Source organism: Mastigoproctus giganteus, chromosome 6 (assembly GCF_048544385.1).
Source record: "Mastigoproctus giganteus isolate SK-2022 chromosome 6, ASM4854438v1, whole genome shotgun sequence".
In the NCBI taxonomy this organism is placed as follows: Eukaryota; Metazoa; Arthropoda; class Arachnida; order Uropygi; family Thelyphonidae; genus Mastigoproctus; species Mastigoproctus giganteus.
In genome coordinates, this window is record NC_143580.1 from 203,326,569 (window position 1) to 203,345,485 (window position 18,917).

The 18,917-nt window shown below is 36.7% G+C and overlaps 1 protein-coding gene across 1 annotated transcript in view; it reads left to right on the forward strand.

Moving 5' to 3' along the window:
- The window catches only part of LOC150084891 (uncharacterized), a 129,427-nt gene that overhangs the window by 36,552 nt on the left and 73,958 nt on the right, over positions 1 to 18,917 (forward strand). The window contains exons 6-7 of the mRNA XM_090376383.1: positions 11,792 to 11,891; positions 16,979 to 17,108. Of these exons, the coding sequence (XP_090232509.1) occupies positions 11,792 to 11,891; positions 16,979 to 17,108 (230 nt within the window). The remainder of the gene's footprint in view (positions 1 to 11,791; positions 11,892 to 16,978; positions 17,109 to 18,917) is intronic.

Consider the following 18,917-nt stretch of genomic DNA (forward strand, 5'->3'; position numbering starts at 1 on the left):
CATGCAGTGTAAGAAAATAAATAAATAAATAAATCTTTATTGTGAAGTAGAATTACAGCACAATATCCCATCACGGCGACGAGCGCCAGGGGTTCACATATAGATAACATAAGTACAAATTCAAATGTCTACAAAATATAGCGAACACATACAAAAGGCTACAAAATACAGATTACAAATGCAAAAAGAAATACAAATACATCATAGAAACAAGGAGCTGAACACAAATAAAGAAAAACAAATACAACTTGGCAGTGATTCAGGTTTCAAGAGCTTTGATAAAGTTGTGTCTGTCCTTCTTTTTACTTATTATGGTGTCGATGTCGGCGTCCACACGGTTGAGGGCAGCAAGCATCTGCTTGGGCAGAAATCTTTCGGTGAGTACAAGCCTGTTGTGGTGAGCCACAAGTGCTGGTACCGACCTTAGGCTTGGCTGTGGAATCCTCCAAGAGCAAGCATTCCAAATATTTGGAGATGATATTTGGCCTGAGATGAGTTTGGCTGTGAAGACCAGCCTCTTATCAACGATCAGGAACTTCAACCTCGGGATGTCGAGTGCTTGTGCCATCATGGTAGTTGTGGTAGCGGGAGGTAGCCGAAGCTTGTTATTCGCCCATTTCAGTAGCCAGTATTCAGCAGTGTACACCCGCTTAAGGTTTGTATGTGCAGCAGAGGCCCATATTTCTGCACCATAGAGAATGGCAGGGTAGACGGTGGAGGTGATGAACCTTTTAACAGTGGCAGGATGTCGGACGTGTAGCAGCTGCTGCTTTGAGATCCACCGTAGACGAGAAAATCTGGTACTGAGTTTGTCGATCTGGTTGACAAAGGACATCTTTTGGTCGAACAGAACGCCAAGGTCTGTGTGCGAGGGTACGTTTGGTATTCGTACCCCTGCGAGTGAAACGTTGAGTACTGTCGGCATGGATTTAAGGGAGAATATAACCTGAGCAGACTTCAGAGGGTTAATTTTTAGATTGAAGTTTGCCAGGTACAATTCTAGATCCTTAAGTTGGGAATTGATCCTGTTGCTGAGTTGGGCGGGGTTGTTGCCAGGGTTAATTGGAGTCAGCAGTTTGAAGTCATCGGCATAGCATAGGAGACCATTCGTTGAGGCAATAATGGGCACGATGATGGCTGTGAACAGGACACCAGACAGGACACCCCCCTGCGGTACTCCAGCAGTAATGTCGCAGGATAGGGTATGTTGCTGCCGATGGAGAATAAGTATTCTGTGACTGAGAAGTGATTCCAAAAAGCACAGCATATCACCTCGAATGTGAAAATGCTCCTTAAGTAGGAGGAGCAAGGCCGGAATCGACACGGCATCAAAGGCTGTGCTTATGTTGAGGTATGTGATTGCTAGCTCAGCTCTTTGTTCGAATGCTGAGAGAATACGTTCTGTGGTGGCTGCCAAGTTAGTGATTGATGATTTTCCTGCGATAGCATAGTGGATTTCAGGTGGTTTCGTCTGGAGGATTTGTTGAGTGATTGTGGGTAGCAAAGCCTTTTCAAGAGTTTTTAACAGACAAGAGGCAACTGATATGAGTCTGAAATGGCTGACGTTTGTGGCAAATTGGTTTTTGGGGATAGGGTACACTCTGTATTTATTCCACTGGGGTGGGAAATAATGCTCAGCGAGGCATCTGTTGTAGATCGAGAGAAGAGGGCCTATGATGAATGTGCTTAAGCATTTGATCATAAATTGTGGAATTCCATCCTCCCCAACAGTGGCTGTTGTGGGAAGGAAATTGATGGCACGTATGTATCATTTTGTCAATATTGAGTGATTTATGGGTGCCAATAGTGTTGAAGCTGGCTGAAGCATTTCAGTGGCATCAGTATGGATAGTCATCAGTGATAGATCCATTGGGGCAGTTGGGGTGATTTCCTGCCCATGGTTTGTGGTAACATGGCTTGTGTTAACTGGAATACACACCATGTGTTTTAAGCTTGGTAAGTATTTGTGTTGTATGTATATTGTGTAAAAGCTGGTTAAAAATTCAAGATAAATTCAAGGTTAATTTTCTGTTATTTTCAGTCATGTATATCATCATCGTTATATCTACTCCCCCCCCCCCCAAGAGAAACAGTATGAATCTGCCAGTGGTTGGTATCAGCTGCATTGTGGTTGACCAAAGCAAGTGAACTGAACAAGCAGAACATCAATACACATTAAATAGGACTGAAGGATAATAGTGAGGAATATCTGATTACAGTTCAGCATTGAATACTATGTCCATGCCCATTTATCTCTATGACATAGCAAGTTCATTACGTACCCCCCAGTTAGGTACATTTATGTATATATATGCATATGTGCCTGTTATCTTCACCATGTTCATCCATCCATCTTCATGTAATAGAGGGACTCCCAGTAGACAGATTTTCATGAAATTTTATATTTGGAGTTTAGAGAACGTAAAACTATAGAGTTTTGTTAAGTATTCTATAATCTTAGTAACTGATGTGCCTGAAATGTAAATGCAATTCTGTAATGCGTTGCATACATTAACTAACTTGTTTGTAAAAAGTCCTAACTTGTTTCTAGGTTCAGTTTCAGTTGCTAATGGTGGGAACTTCTTATTCTGTTTTTTTCTAGTAGGGTTGAGCAGAGGCTGTCGGGTTTTCATCCATTAATTCAAGTTTTCAGGGATAATTTCAATTCTGTGTGTGACATTTTGGCAAAAGATTCTTTGGATTATAGAGCAATTTAATGTTTTTCATGATGGAGAATATCAGTTAGTAAATTTGGAGTTGAACTGTGCGTGAACATTTGGATGAGAGTTTGGATGGTCATTTTGCAACTTGCATTATACTTGTTCTTTGTCTATAATCTCGACTGAAAATGCAAACACAGTATGCTTCTTTATATGCTTTGTTGAGCATACTGTCTCCATTCATTTTACTTTTTCTTTTATTGTGGTCCCCTAAAAAAGTATCAAAGGTTGGGAAACAAGAACTTGTTTGCATTTGTCTTAAATTTCTGTAGGTTGTAATTTTTAGGTAACTAAAAATTACAACCTACTAGAAATGTGGCAATTGTTATTATTATTATTTTTTCTATACAATTTGTATGGAAAAAAAGAAATTCATAGATTAAATGTAGTTTTAATCTTTTGGGAAGATTGTTTTAGGATTCAAAAGTAGAGAGGATAAATGAAAAAGAATAAAAATTATATCTTCATGTGAAAGTTGAAAACTATTAATACACTGCAAAGAGTTATCATTCAGACCTGCCCGGAACTGTGGCAGAAATGTGAATAATGGCATTATCTGGCACATGTGATATGTTCAAAGTAAGTAAACATAGAAGTAGTTTATTACAGTGATTGTGCTATTGTCTTTGCTTATGTCTGTTATGAACAATTCTGAATTTCAGAATTGTTTGTAACCCACTAAAGCAATCTACATCAGCATGGTAATCATTATGGTAGCACAGCATATATATTTCATTCAGGTTTGTTTATGTATTTACATTCTCTCAGGCCAGGAAATGAATTCCTTAAAACTAGCAGTGACAAATACTTTCTGCCTTGTGTACCTTCTAACTACTAGTGACAAAATGAATGATACTTGTGCAATTTTTTATTATTCTGTTTACATTCTAATTTTGGGAATGAGAATAGCCTTGTGCAGGTGAAGTTTTTACAGTTCCAGCTAATAGAGAAGTTTTCTTAAATTTTTGCTGTTTTATTGACTTAAATTGGCATATTAATTTATTTTCTAGAAGTAGCTTTATATTCCTAGTTACGATACTTAGTTTAATTTGAACACTATTTACTTGGTTTAATAGCCTACAAAATCTCTATCTTCGACAGATTTTGTAGGTTATTACTTAGTATCGGTAAGGGTATCCAATCCACATGTTTTACAAGTTTTTGCAGCTCTGGCAAACGCTAAGTTTTTATTTATATTTAGCCATTTTATTGACTTAATTGTTAAATTTAAATTATTTTCTATAAGTAGCTTATAGACCTAGTCAAGCTCCTTGGTTTATTTTGAATTTAGATAGCATGATTTTGAAAGTTAATTAATACTTATATAGTGTCCATAGATTTACCGTTCGTAACTTGCTGCCATTGTTATACGATACAAAGTATATCCCGAACTAGTTCGTGTAAGGTTTAAGGTAAAACTAGATAGCGAAACACATAGCATGATATTAGAAATCTGTTAGCTTAGTATAGTATAGTATTATCAGTTAATCAGTAAAATTTGTTAATCTTATTAAACTTCATTGTCAATTAAATTGTACTTTTTTTAACTAAATACATATAACGACTTAAATTTTACAAACGTAACATTATTACGTTATATAAAGTTATATAACAAAACTCAGAGATAATACTCGATACTGAAAAAAAAAAAATATATATATATATATATATATATAGTGTTATAACTGCAGTGAGATGTAAGGTTAGGGTTATAATTTTGGATTGAAATTGAAATTTTATTTGAAATTGAATCGAAATCGTGACTCAGACCACAGCATCGACAACTACTAGTCCCACAGGAACTAGTAGTTGTCGGTGATTCTATTGTCAGGGAAACGGGGAACATATTGCGCAAAAAGGATAGGTGGAACAGAACCAGGGTATGTCTGCCAGGGGCAAAGATTGAAGACATTGTAGAGCAGATATCTTTTAAGGGCACAAAAGGTGATAGTGTTGTACACGTTGGCACTAATGATATTAAGAGTAGGAGACCAGAGGAATTACTTAAAGTCCAGGTCGCTATTGAAAAAAAAAAAGCCATGAATTCGGATTGAATTTGAAAGTGTCCACAATTCTGCCCAGACACGATAGGAAGGAGTATATGATGAGAGCCTTGCCTATTAATTTGGCCCTGGGAATTTTGTGCAAGGCTCAAGGGGTAGAATTTTTCTCAGCCTAGTATGTGTTTGTTAACAGGAGAGACTGCTTCTACAGGAATGGGATACACTTTAAATAGAAAATGCGCAAGAATGTTTGCTGATGCCATCGAGGCAGTGTTGGGTGGGTTTGAACATGTAGTAGTTTAGTTAATCTGTTAGTTTGAACACTAATAGAATTAACTACTGGCAGAGGTGAAAGTGATTCTTGCACTGCTTCTATTGGAATGAGCAGCAGCCTGGAAAACTAGATGCAGGGGATTTTAGGGACTGCTGGGAGTCATTGTGGAACAAGTAAACACATAGGCTGTGTTAGGGTAGCTAAGAATAGGAACAGGTGCATGTATGCTTGCGTGTACACCAATGCTAGGAGTTTGGTAAATAAATTTGATGAATTTGAGGTGTTGGTCAAAACATCAAAGGCAGATATTGTTGGGATATCAGAGACATGGTGTCACACAGATATAAGGAATGCAGAAATGGAATTTGGGGGAGTGTAATGTGTACAGGAAGGATAGACAGGATAGGAAGGGAGGAGGGGGTTATGCTATTAGTTAAGAAACACAAAATCCAAGGAACTACAGCCAGTCGACATGGCTGGACAGTGCAGTGTCGAGTCAGTTTGGTGTGTGGCGTAAGCACTGGGAAATCAAAATTGAGAGGAGTGTGTTATAGGTTTGATGAGTATAATAAACAACTGTACAGGGAAATAGAGTGGGCCAGTAAATTAGAGAGTTTTATAATGGAGGATTTTAGTTTCCCAGATATTGACTGGAATTTGTGGGTTGGTCACTTGCACACTAGCAAGACTTTTGTGGATTTATTGAAGTATTGTTTTCTACAGCAACACATTCGAGGGGCAACCAGAGGGGGTAATACTCTTGATCTGATTATCAGTAGTGATTCTTAGTGCATTAAGAGTCTGCAGATAAAGGAACCAATAGGTGGCAGTGATCACAATGTGCTGAAGTGAGATTTACTGAAATAGGTAACTATCATCAAGCATAAAGGGAAGAGTTTTTGCTTTCGTAAAGGTGACTATGGAGGTCTGAGACAGTATTTAAATTCTGTATGGTGGGAAGAACTGGTGATTTTACCAACAGCAAATTCAAAATGGGAAGCATTCAAAGAATTAATCTTAGAAGCTACTAGGCTTTTCATACCAATTAAGAAATATTGTTCAAAGTTTAGGCCTTAAATGGATGTCAGATGAATTAATGAGATGTGGCAGAGAAGAAAAATGCGTGGGATACCTATAAATTAATGGGCGACACGGAAGTCTATGATAGATATAAGCTGGTCTGTAACCAAGTTACAAAGGAGATTAGTCAGGCAAAGGCAGATTATGAGAAATCTTTGGCAAAAGATGCAAAGAAAAACAGCAAAGAGTTCCTTACTTGTGTAAACCAGAAGGAATGGGATGGATCAGATTGGCTCACTGGATATCGATTGTTGAACTGTTGATGATGCTGCTCAGATAGCTAACAAACTGAGTATTTTGCATGTACATTCACACGAGGAGTTATTCAGAGAGGGGAATTCCAGAGGTGAATTAAACTCTGGCAGTGAGCTAGATGATTTTGTAATAAGTGAGAGCAAAGTGGAGGAGAAATTGTTGAAGATAAGAAAGACTCCTGAGGTGGACAGGATCTATCCAGTTATATTAAAGGAGGCAGCAAAGGAAGTAAGCAAACCATTAGCCATAATTTTGAGAGCTTCCTTGGACTCAGGGGAGGTACCTATGGACTGGAGATGTGCAAATGTGATCCCAGTTCACGAAGGAGGATCAAAGGGCGACACAAATAATTATAGACCTGTTCGTTTAACTTCTGTTCCATGGAAATTAATGGAGGCACTGGTTAAAGAAGCACTACAGGATCATCTAGACAAGGCTTCAGTTATGGCTCAGATATACAGCATGGTTTTGTTAAGGGGGAAGTCTTGTCTGACCAATTTGATTGGATTTGTTGTTTAGTTGTCTAATGGCACCAAGTTAGTGTTAGTTATCTGATGGCACCAAGGGTTCCCCCCATCTCTGCATTGTATTATTTTTGATTGACACAGAACTCTATGGAGGCCAGAGATTTAAAAAGTGTGTGGGGAGTAGTCTGTTGTGTAGCGTTATGTTCTGTTGTTTCTCTAACCATTTAGACATTGGGCCCCTATTGGGACCCACTGTCGCCCACACTTTGACACGAGAAGGCAGGTCAGGCACCTAGTAGATTATTTAAGTATTCTGGCAGGCTCCACCACCTAATTTCCAAGGATTTCAGTGGCAAGCCTAAAAAAAAAGGGGGGGGGGGGTGTATACACTAGAATTTGGCCAAAAGAGATATAGAAGAATAGGGATTGATAGAGTAGGCATCCCCAAAGAGGTCAGTAGAGACGAGCCCCACCAGGTGAAGTAAGGGGGTAGGCAGAGAGGAGAGGAGACAGAGACCTGTCTCCTCCCTCCCCTGCCTGGGGATGGGGTTTTAAAGAGAACCAGGCTAGAGTACCCAGTTCAGATCGTCAATGCCGTGTTGGCAGCAAAGCCACAGAATGCCTTTGTTGGTGTCATGTCCAAGTAGTGTCAAATCCGGTAGGAAGGTCAAGCTGCCCATCCCGCTCCGGGCGTGGAATATGTTAGTTGGCAGTGGCTAAACCTGCCAGGCGAAGGGGGTGGGAGAGACACACATTTACTTTGTTCATAATCTGCATTCTCACTCAACTTGCATTCTATTTTTATACTTTTCTCTTTTTTTTTCTTTTCTTTTCTTTCGAGTTTCATATATATATATATATATATATATATATATATTTTTTTTTTTTAAACTAACTGAATAAATTTAAATACTAATTAAAACTAGGGTTAGTGTATTCTTTTTCTCACACACTTACACTTTCATTCATTCTTCTGGCTTTCATTTCATTTATTCGACTCTTGCTTTCTGCACTGCCCTCTCTGGGCACCTCAATTTACTGTTATTCTTCAGTTGTGGTGCAGACCTAGCTGCAAGTTTTTTGCAGGCCAGAGGAGAATGCAGTGATAGTGTTTGTGTTGTTAGTAAATGTTTGTTAGAATATATAAAGTAATGTAAGTTATTTTTAACTTTGTATTCTTTCAGCCAGTTACATTTGCTCTTCCACTCATTCCCATTCACTCTCTCTTTCCCTCATACTAGGTCACTCTTTCTTTCACCAAAACAGCCATTTATTCCCTTTTACCATAATTCCTAGTTCACTCAGTGCCCAGCCTATTCATTCTACATTGCATCTCTTTGCGGCGGCGGCATAGCCAGGTGGGCAGGAGCGGCAGTGCGTAGCACACGCTTCTTGATTAGACCGAGGTTCGAGCCTGTGACCACCAAATACGGAGGATGTGGAAAGGTCAGGGAATGACCACCACATATCCCCGGAGCAATATGGCCTTAGTTGCTAATGCTCCTAAAAAAAACCAAACAGCAACAACAACTGCATCCCTTTGCTACTAGCTTACTGATATTTTTCAGCTAATCTGCTTCCCTGGCTATCTGTATATCTCCCTCTGCTATGTGGTTACTTATTTCGTGTGGGCCCCAGGTTCTTACACATGGCAGGGTAGTCATGGGGAGGTTTGTCATGTCAGGATGCAGAATACTGCTATCCTGACAGTTTTTAAGTCATCGTCTGGGCGTGGTAGGAAACTTGGGCAATTTTAACTATTGATTATTGATTAATTGCTTGGGGGCCGAATTGCCATTCTTTGAATAGTTCTGTGCATTTCGAATACTTTCTGTGTGAAAGATGTAAAGGCTTTATAATTTGACATCATCTTCTATGACGAACAGATGTTCTTCTCCTCTGGGAAGGGAGCCAGTCTGTGCTATTAGCTCTGTTCTGGGGATGTCATATATAATACATTCATATAGAATGTGTACCCAGTCTTCACTCTCACTACAGGTGCGGTTTGGGTCATCAGTCAGGCCTAAGGAGGTTAGTTTTGCCCTTAGGGAGCCGCGACCTGTCAATATAAATGTTGCAAAAAGTCCAGGGGCATACCACTTAGGTGGCTTTGGGCTAACAATTGCCACCCATGGTAGAAACCGTTTGGTAACCAGACCTGTGGTTTCCTGCTCCCACTTTGTTTGCCATAGCTCATGGAGCTTTGTGGCTATTCTTTTTTTTCCCTCATTGAAGTTGTTGGTTGTATCAAGGGCTATCCCCAGAAATTCTGTGGGTATGCCCTTTTTAAATCTATAATATAAGCCTCTTTTGGCTACTTCCAGGTAAAGTGGGGAGAGCTCCGGCCAGCAACTGTAGCGCAGGTGTGCTTACTGTGCGACATGCTCTGATAATAGTGAGTAGTATTGTCCTTTGTATTGATTCTAATTTATTCCTATTTCTTACTATGGTCGAGCGGGTGAACCATGCACAGGCTCCATACGTGATAACAGGTAGGAACATTGCACGGTATATGATTGCCAGGGTCTTTCTTTTGAGCCCCCAGTCTACTCGACTGATCCTGGCAGTCATTCCTGCATAATTTTTCACTTTTCTTCGCCAAGTAGATCAAATGGGGGTAAAAAGTTAATTTTGAATCAAAGATCACTCCAAGATATTTTAGTTCTGTTACCATTTGATTGGATCTATGATGTGGTCACAAAGGAACTGGATGCAGGGAATAACTTTGATATCATATATTTGAATCTTAGAAAGGCTTTTGATATTGTTGCACATGGAAGACTGCTGCACAAATTGGAGCAGTCTGGCATTGGAGGCAAATTGCTGCTATGGATAAAGGGGTGGTTGAGTGAGAGAAGACAAAGAGTGGTAATCAATGGACACTGCTCTTCGTGGACTAATGTTATTAGTGGAGTCCCTCAGTGTTCAGTGTTTGGTCCATTGTTTTCTGTATTTATTAATGATATTGATAATGGTGGTATATCAGGCTTAATGGTCAAGTTTGCAGATGATACGAAGATTGGCAGGGTTGGTAATGACACTAATGACAGTATGCTGCTGCAACAGGATCTAGAAAGTTGAGCAGATGGGCTGAGAGGTGGCAACTGAAGTTTAACATTGACGAATGTAAAGTACTGCATATGGGAAGCAGTAACCTCAGAGTAACGTATAAACTGTGTGGTACTACACTGACAGCAGTAGAGAATGAAAAGGACCTGGGGGTAATTGTGCAGGCAGATATGAAGTTTTCTGAGCAGTGCAGATGGTCTGCAAGAGTAGCTCATGGTGTCTTGTCAATGATATACAGGAATTTTTCTAGCAGGTATAAGGAGGTGATTATCCCCTTGTATAAGGCAGTGGTGAGGCCACACCTCGAGTACTGTATACAGGTCTGGAGGCCTCATTTTAGGAAGGATGTAGAGCTGCTGGAGCAAGTGCAGAGAAGGGCAACAAGATTAGTGAATGGAACAAAGGGTTGCTCTTTCAAAGAAAGGCTTAAGTTTTGAAAATGACAGTGTCTGGAGACTAGGCACCTGCAAGGTGATCTGATTGAGGTGTATAAAGCCTTGAATGGTTTGAGCATGCTCAATGCTGATGGAATTCTTCCTCTTGCTCAGAATAATTGCCTGAAAGGGCTACAACTGTCTTTCCTCGAAGACAGTTGTAGGATAGATGTGTGAAAGTTTGTCTTTTGCCAGCGTGTGGTTGATTGCTGGAATAAACTTCCATCTGTTGTAGAAGTTGATAGTTTAAATAGATTCAAAGCAGAACTAGACAAACATTTGGAGTGAGTGGATGGGTGAAATTAGAAGATTTATTTATTTTATTTTATTTTTTTTTTGGCTGATACTATATAAGCTTGCTTTCTTGCAGCATGTGCCTTTGCTAATGCTAAAGAGCATTGCTCACTTTTTATCATTCTGTTTACATTCTAGTAAAGAGCATTGCTCATTGAAAAGAATGGAATAACTACATCCATGCTGTTTTTGAATTTATAATTAATTGGAAAAGGAATGGGTTTAGCTACATTTACTTGATTAACTTTCACGATGGAGAATATCAGTTAGTGAATTTGGAGTTGAACTGTGCGTGAACATTTGGATGAATGGTTGGATGGTCCTTTTGCAACTTGAATTATACTTGTTCTTTGCCTAAATCTTTTAAAAATTAATATTAATGATACACTAACACCATGAATAAGTTTAAGGTTGTGAAGAGGAAAGATACTTGTTGACATAGAGACTGGGAATAAAATCAGTAAATGAAGAATGTTATAATGGATGGCTTTTTTCAGCTCAACCCATAACTCATCTGTGCTGTTATAGTATAGGCTTCAACAGCCACTTTAAAAAAAAAACACAACCTTCTTTATTTACTTTATTTATATGTGGTTAATCAGGTATTTTTAGGCTTCAATGAACACACATGAAAACAAAAATAATTAGTAAACTTCATGTACTTTCCCTACTTTTGGAGCTCTCTTGCTGGAGTGCCGATTCATGAACCTTCCATTTTCCAGGAGTACAGTAAATTTCCTGTTTATAATGTGGTATGGTAATATATATCAAGTTGTTTTACACTGAATTGTTGTACACAAAATTGTTTTATATCATTGTTATACACACAAACTTGTTTGCATTGAATTATCTTACTCTGAATTGATAGATCCCAGTTTTTCATAAATGCAAACTTTAAACATGTGCCAACAACATATAATTTTTGAACTACTGTAATTAAGAAATACCATCTGCAGGCTATTCATGTAGCAATCCATAACATACTAATATTATCAGTTTTATATCGTATAATGTGTTATGAATATGAGCTAGAAAGCTTACAATCAGTTCATATTGATATTATTATAATGAACAGTTTATCTGCTGACTGATTATTAAAATTTTTTTTCTTATAGTATTAAAGTGGAATGTAGATAGTAATTACTATTTATATTTATGGAGCTAGTAATCAAATTTATAATTTTTGTCCTAATAGCTCTGGCAACATTTGTGCATACTACAAGCCAGATTAGATGTAGGCCAAAAGCTTCAGAAAAATGCAAGAGGAGAAGAAATAAAGGGACCACATTTTTCTGGTAAATTTTTTTTTTTTTTTTTTTTTTTTTTAACTTTATTTTAGTAGTGGTGCCTCCATAGCCAGGTGGGCAGGAGCTGTAGTGCGTAGCACACGCTTCTTGATTAGACTGGGGTTTGAGCCCGTGCCCACCAAATACGGAGGATGCGAAAGGTCAGGGAATGACCACTGCATATCCCCGGCCCGGATAAAGGGTGAGGGTTGGCATCAGGAAGGGCATCCAGCTGTAAAAATTGCATGCCAAAACAATAAAAGCACTGACCCCATATATATATATATATATATAATGGGAAAAGGCGAGGACAAAAAAACAACAACTTTATTTTAATAGTAGTGACACGTGATGCTAGAAAGCAAGCTTATCCATCATCATAAAAAAAAAACCCTATCCACTCATTTGTACATCCCCTGTAATAATTTGTCTAAATATTCCTTATATTTATTTAAACTACCTACTTCCACAATATCAAATGGAAATTTATTCCAACAATCACTTACTCTCTAGCTGAAAGCAAATTTTTGGACAACTAAGCTACATGAGCTACAAGAGCCTCAAGCTACATGGTAGACATTGTATAAAAAACATTATGGGAATCCTGTTGTTTTGAAACTTTATGCTAGACATGTTGGACAGACAACTTGTGTAATCGAGACCTGCTAATATTCGTAAAATTGGGCAAATGCTAACTTATTGTGATTTTCTATTGCAGAGAATTGATTCTGTCCTCATTTTGAATTTAAACCAAATAAAGATAGAATAATAAATGGAATATATAGGATATTAAGAAATATTATATTTTAAGTCAGGTAATTCTTACCTGAGATTTTTTTCAGGAATAAGTGCATCCAGGTGAGATGTAATCAGAATAGGTGGAAACAGCATTAAAAGATCTGCTGAAAGATCTTTAAGCAGGTCTTTTAGTACTGTTTCTACCTATTCTCATTACATCTTACCTGGATGCAGTTATTCCTGAAAAAAAGTCTGTTTTTTCTTAGTTTGGCCTGACTTAAAATATAATATTTCTTAATATCCTATATATTCTATTTATTATTCTATATTTATTTGGTTTAAATTCAAAACGAGGACACAGATTCTCTACAAGAGAAAATCGCAATAAGTTAGCATTTGTCCAATTTTACAAATATTAGCGGTCTCGATTGCACAAGTTGTCTGTCCGACATGGCTACATGGTAGAATGACTAACATATGGGTTAGTGCAGTTGCATCAGTTTAATTCTTAGCCATCTACCAAAGTAGTTAATTTGGCATTGTTTTAATTTTATCTCATATTGTGAATACTTTCACAACGAGTTGACATGATATTGCACTACCTCGAATAAGTAACACTTCACCACTAGAGAAGACTGATGTTACTTATTCTATTTGGTTGGTACCTGCCCACCCACCGAAGAGAGGCTAATAAGCCTTGAAACAGTGCTATCTGGGTGGTAGTGGTGGTATCTGCCGAGAATAAGTAACATCACTCTTCTCCACTGGTGAAGTGTTACTTATTCGAGGTAGTGCAGTATCATAGCAACTCGTTGTGAAGGTATAACAATGTGAGATATAATTAAAATGATGCCAGATTAACTACTTTGGTAGATGGCTATGAATTAAACTGGTGCAGTTGCATTAACCTATACGTTAGTCATCTATCCTGCAACCACCCTTTTTCACTTTAAATTTATGTCCCCTTATTGTGTATCATCCAAGAAAGAGTAAGGATGGCATCAGCATTTACTTTACTCAATCCATTTAAAGCCTTAAGCACTTCAATGTCTCCTGTTTGCAAACAGGACACCTGCAATTTGCAGAACTAATTCAAAGACTTTATTCTGCAATTTGCAGCATAAAGTCTTTCTTAGAGTGCCCTTTCATGCCCCCCTGACTAATTCTTGCTTTTCTCTACACTTGTTCTAACATATCCAGAAATGTAGATATTATTCTAAAAGGTTTCCAGACCTTCATACAGTACTCAGAATGCATCTTAACCATTGCCTCCTTTTCCCTGCTGAAAAAAGGTCTGTATTATTGACAGAACCCAATGAGCAGTCCCAGCAGTGTGTCTACACTGCTCATCGAACTTCATGTTAGACTACAATTACTCCTATGTCTTTTTCATTTTCCATTACCGTGAGTGTGGTTACCACCTACATTCAAGTTAGTGGTATTTTATTCTGGGATTACTGCTATCCATATGTTAGTACCTTGAATTTATAAATGTTAAACTTTAAATGCCATTTCTCATCTCTGTCAAATTTCTCTAGGTCATGTCGCAGTAAACCATAAATAATGGGCCCAACACTGAACTTGAGGGTTACTAATAACATTAGTCCAGGATGAGTATTAACATTGATAACCGCTCTCTATATTCTTGGAAAACAGCTTCTTTGAAAACATTCTTATTTTACAATGTGTTCAGTATGTTCCCTTTTTTGTAAAAGAGGTTCCTGATGCCATACACCAAAGTAATGACACAAGTTTTTATTAGTTTCATGACATGAATGAACAAGTGTGGCTCTCAAGTCCATGAGTATAAAAGCTATCTGTGGAAGAACTCTGTCAAGAAACTCTCAAGAAAAGTCATGGATTCATGTTTGGACCTTGAGGTGGCCAAAAATACCTGCAGTCGTTATAACAGTATGACAATATACAAGGGCCAGAAACTGCAGGAATCCAACATAACCATTAGCTGTAAGTGGCATGGTGCCATCTTGCATAAATCACTGAGTATCCACGGGAAGCTGAGTTACCATGCTCTGAAGTAGAAGATCATTCTGGAGAATAGGCAGGTATACTGTTGTGAGTTAAGTTTCATTGAAGAAAAAGTTAATTAAACCAAGGGCATAGTCACGTGGTCCACACAATCACATTTACCTTCATGGATACTTTTCTTGTGAGGCTGGTGAGAACATTCTGTTTGTTCACAATCCTGTCCAAATGAAAATAAACTTCATCTGAAAACCAGATATGTACTACTGCATTCTCCCCCTCCTCCGCCCTTATGTCAAACTGAAATCTTATCTTTTTTTCTTATTTTTGAAAAGTTTATGTAGCCATGTAATCTTGTATGGGAACATTTTTAAATCCAATGAAGCTTTTCATTAACGTTGCTGGACTACATTGCTTTGCTACTCTTAGGAGTCCAATATTTTCTAGAGAATATTGCTAACCAAGAGTGAGATACCGCCATGAGACAACCTGAGGATTTTCTGAAGACTCTGTGAAGGTTAGTCTCTTTTAAGAAATATTTTATTATTCTTTATATGCTTTGCCATTGTGCTATAAAACCAAGGAACAATTGGGTGCAAGGTTTATGTTCCTCTGTGTAGTCTTACTCTTCAAACTGCTGGCATAAACAGTGCTTTGTGTTTGTTGTGTTTCTTTCATTATGTTTTAAAAATAAGCCCAAAATCTCTATGTAGCAGTTACTCTTTGTTTCAACAAAAAAAAAAAAAAGAGATAAAGAAAGCAAGCACAACAGCTTCTGAGTTGTGCTTTTGCTGAATTGTGAAGCAAAATTCCTCTTTCTATGCTTGGCCATTCTGTTTTAAAACCAAGGAATAATTGGGTGTGAGCTCATTTTGTTTGCATAGCCATCCTCTCCAAACTGCTGGCATAAACAAATCATTGTGTTTCTTGCAGGTGCCCATTATGTTTCAGAAAAAATCTAAAATCTCTGTGCAGTAGTTACTCCTTGTTTCAACAAAAAAGAAAGCACAGCACTACATAGCTTCTGAATTGTGCTTCTGCCGAATTGTGAGGCACAATTTCTGTGCCATTTTGCTTACTGCTGGAAGCATGTGGCATTCACAAGCATGTAAATTGCAGTGACTTGCCACTGTCTACTGCCAAATTTAAACAAAATTCAACTAATAGTTGTTTTAATTGATGATAAATGTGTGTCAGTATTTCAGGCACTACACTATAGTTACCGCCAATGCGCCATTAAAAATCAAATCAAATCAAAATCAAACTATAGTTACCTTAGAAGGGGGGGGTAATAAAATGAATGAAAGTTATTGATAATATTAATTATTAATAGTTATTATTTATAATTATTATAATTTGTATTAATTATAATTATTAATAATTATTATTTATAATTATTATAATTTGTATTAATTATAATTATGAATTATTATTATCATTTGTAATTATTATAATTTGTATTAATTATAATTATTAATGGTTATTATTTATATATTAATTATTAATAGTTATTAATAATACTAGAACCATAAACTCAAACTGTGGGGGAACCTCTGGATTGAATTATACCAAGTTTTCTTTTGTAGTCAGTTGTTAATAAATGGAATAAGTAACCTTTATGGATAGTTGAAGTCAACAGTTGGAGAAAATTCAGAGTTCAGGTGGATAGGTTGCTATGTGAGGAGAGATAAAAGTGGTCTATTTTATTTGTAATTATTATTATTTTTATTTTATTTATTTTTTTTATGTATTTTTTTTTTTTTTTTTTTTTTTTTTGCATGTGGCAAAATTCTGGAGCTCCTGTACCATATGGCTGATACTAATACTTCTTTGCACTATATTATTAATGCTAATTAAAATAAGACTAAAAATAAGGAAGGATTTGGTCTTGATTGTGAAAAACAAATGTTGCCATTAGGAAGGAATCATTATTCGCTTACCAAAGAAATATGGTTAAAAGAATATGAAATGCCTTTGTCAAGTATATAATTAGAAAACATGAATGTACCAGATGAAATGGAATGCTAAGAATACAAATCCAAGAGGAGACTACCATCTTAGAAGAAGATGGAGGGACTGGTTTCATTTTGAGAATTAGGATTTTATTGAAAGACCCTATGTATAAATGGTAGATATGTAGTTTAACTTGAAAATTAAAATGCCAAACACTCTGTGAAAGTTGGAAAAATATATTTTTTTTTCCTTAAAAAGCAATCACATTTGAATTCTAATTGCATTCATTACATAAAGATCTTAATTTAATTCAGCTAAATAACAAGTGGTAGTTTTAAATGGAGAATTTAAAATCGATAAAATAAGTAAGATTAAACATAAACACATAGCTGAAAGCATTTTTATTTTTAATTTGTTTATAGATTTGCTTGGTGAAATATATTATGCCCAGAAAGAGAGAGATCAAGCTATGGAATCACGTCTTTATATTGCCAACAAAGAAAGAGACACTGCTGTGAGACAACTTGAAGATTTACTAGAGACTCTTGGAAGGTTAGATTCTTTTAAGAAATATTTTATTTTCATATGCTTGGCCATTCTATTTGTAAAACCAAGGAGTAATTGCTTGCTTTTTTAAGATGCTAATTATTATTAATGCTTTTGAAAATGCTAAGTAAATACAGCAGGCCCCCGTTATAACGCGGTTCGCTTTACGCTGATTCGCTATAACGCTGTTCTTATATTATAACCCGTATTTGACTATAACACTGTCACAGATCACTATAACGCTCTTTTACAGATTACATTTTTGACATATTAACGAAATCGTTTCATTTGATGGAGTCGATAGCTTGAAAATGAATAGCAAAACAGCATTAAAACGTTTCCCACGCCAAGTTGAGAAATTTTCCCACGCTCAGTAAAATTTTCTCGCACGCTAATTTAGTTTCAGTACAGTGACTTGTCACGTAGTTCCGCAATCAACATTTTAAAAAATGATCAAGTATATTGCTTGTAATATTTGCGTTATATGCATTTATCCGAAGTCTAGTCATCACTCAGTAGAGTATTAGACATCGTGCGTAACGGAAAGTTTACTTGAACATTGTATCGTAATTAATTCAACCAACGCAGTTACATTTTCGAAGAGCTAATAATGACTGATAGGAATGAAAAAGCAACAACGTCTGGGCGCAGTACGAAGACTATAAATGTAAGAAAACGACTGAAATTGAAAAGTAAATTAGATGTTTTGAAGCGAATCGATTCCAGTCAACGACAAATGGATGTGTGCCATAATTTAGGACTTGCAACTTTAACTGTAAGAACAATTATAAAAAAATAAAGAATTAATTTTTGCAGCGGGAAAGATAGCTGTTACACTGCAAGCAACTAGGACTAAGCCGGCTATTAGGATTGAAATGGAAAGACTTTAATTTTATTGAAGATAATATTCCAATGCAGAATTCAGTTAAGTTAAATATTAAAAAGAGTGAGAAAGAGATTAGCCAATATGATGATCTGAAGAAAACTCGCCTAAAAAAAAAAAAAAAAGAAAAAAAAAGTGGAACCATTTAAAACTGGTAAGGGCTGGTTGAATAGATTTAAAATCCAGGGAGAAGCCGCAAGTGCAGATCGAGGAGCCGAAACTTTCAAAAAAGAACTTTTGTTAAAATTATTGAAGAGGGGTATTATGTGTTATACTTCTCAACAAGTTTTTAACATAGCTGAAGCAGGACTTTTGTGGAAACGAATGCCTAAAAGAAGTTTCATATTGAAAGAAGAAAAAAACATGCCAGGTTTCAAAGCGGTGAAGGATCGGTTGACTTTATTGTTGGTTTTAACGCTGCGGGGGATTTAAAATTAATACCCCTTTTAGTTTATTTGGAAAAGGGCCAAAGTTCAACTCAAAATGCACACATTTTTCATGATTAAATTCACCAATTAAATTAAATTCATTATTTTAATTGGAATTTTAAATTAACTTTTGATACGCAAGTAGTTACCACATAATTATACGTATGCAATGCAGAATATTTTATATGTGCAAATATTTGAATATTAAATATTTTGACCAACATTTGTGCATCTTTTCATTACTGTTTATTATTCATTAGGAAATATCCTATGGCACTGACCGCAGCTCATAAATACATATGTTACCTTATGGGAAAGCGGCGCTCGCTTAGCGCGGATTCACTTAGCACTCTGTTTTTCGGGAACGAATGATCAGCATTAAGCGGGGGTCACCTGTATTTGGTTTTGATATTGCATGTTTTTAAAAATCTAATTTTTTATATATAATAATAAGGAATGGTATGTGTGTTTGTGTACCGGGTGGTTATAAAATAAAATAAGTTT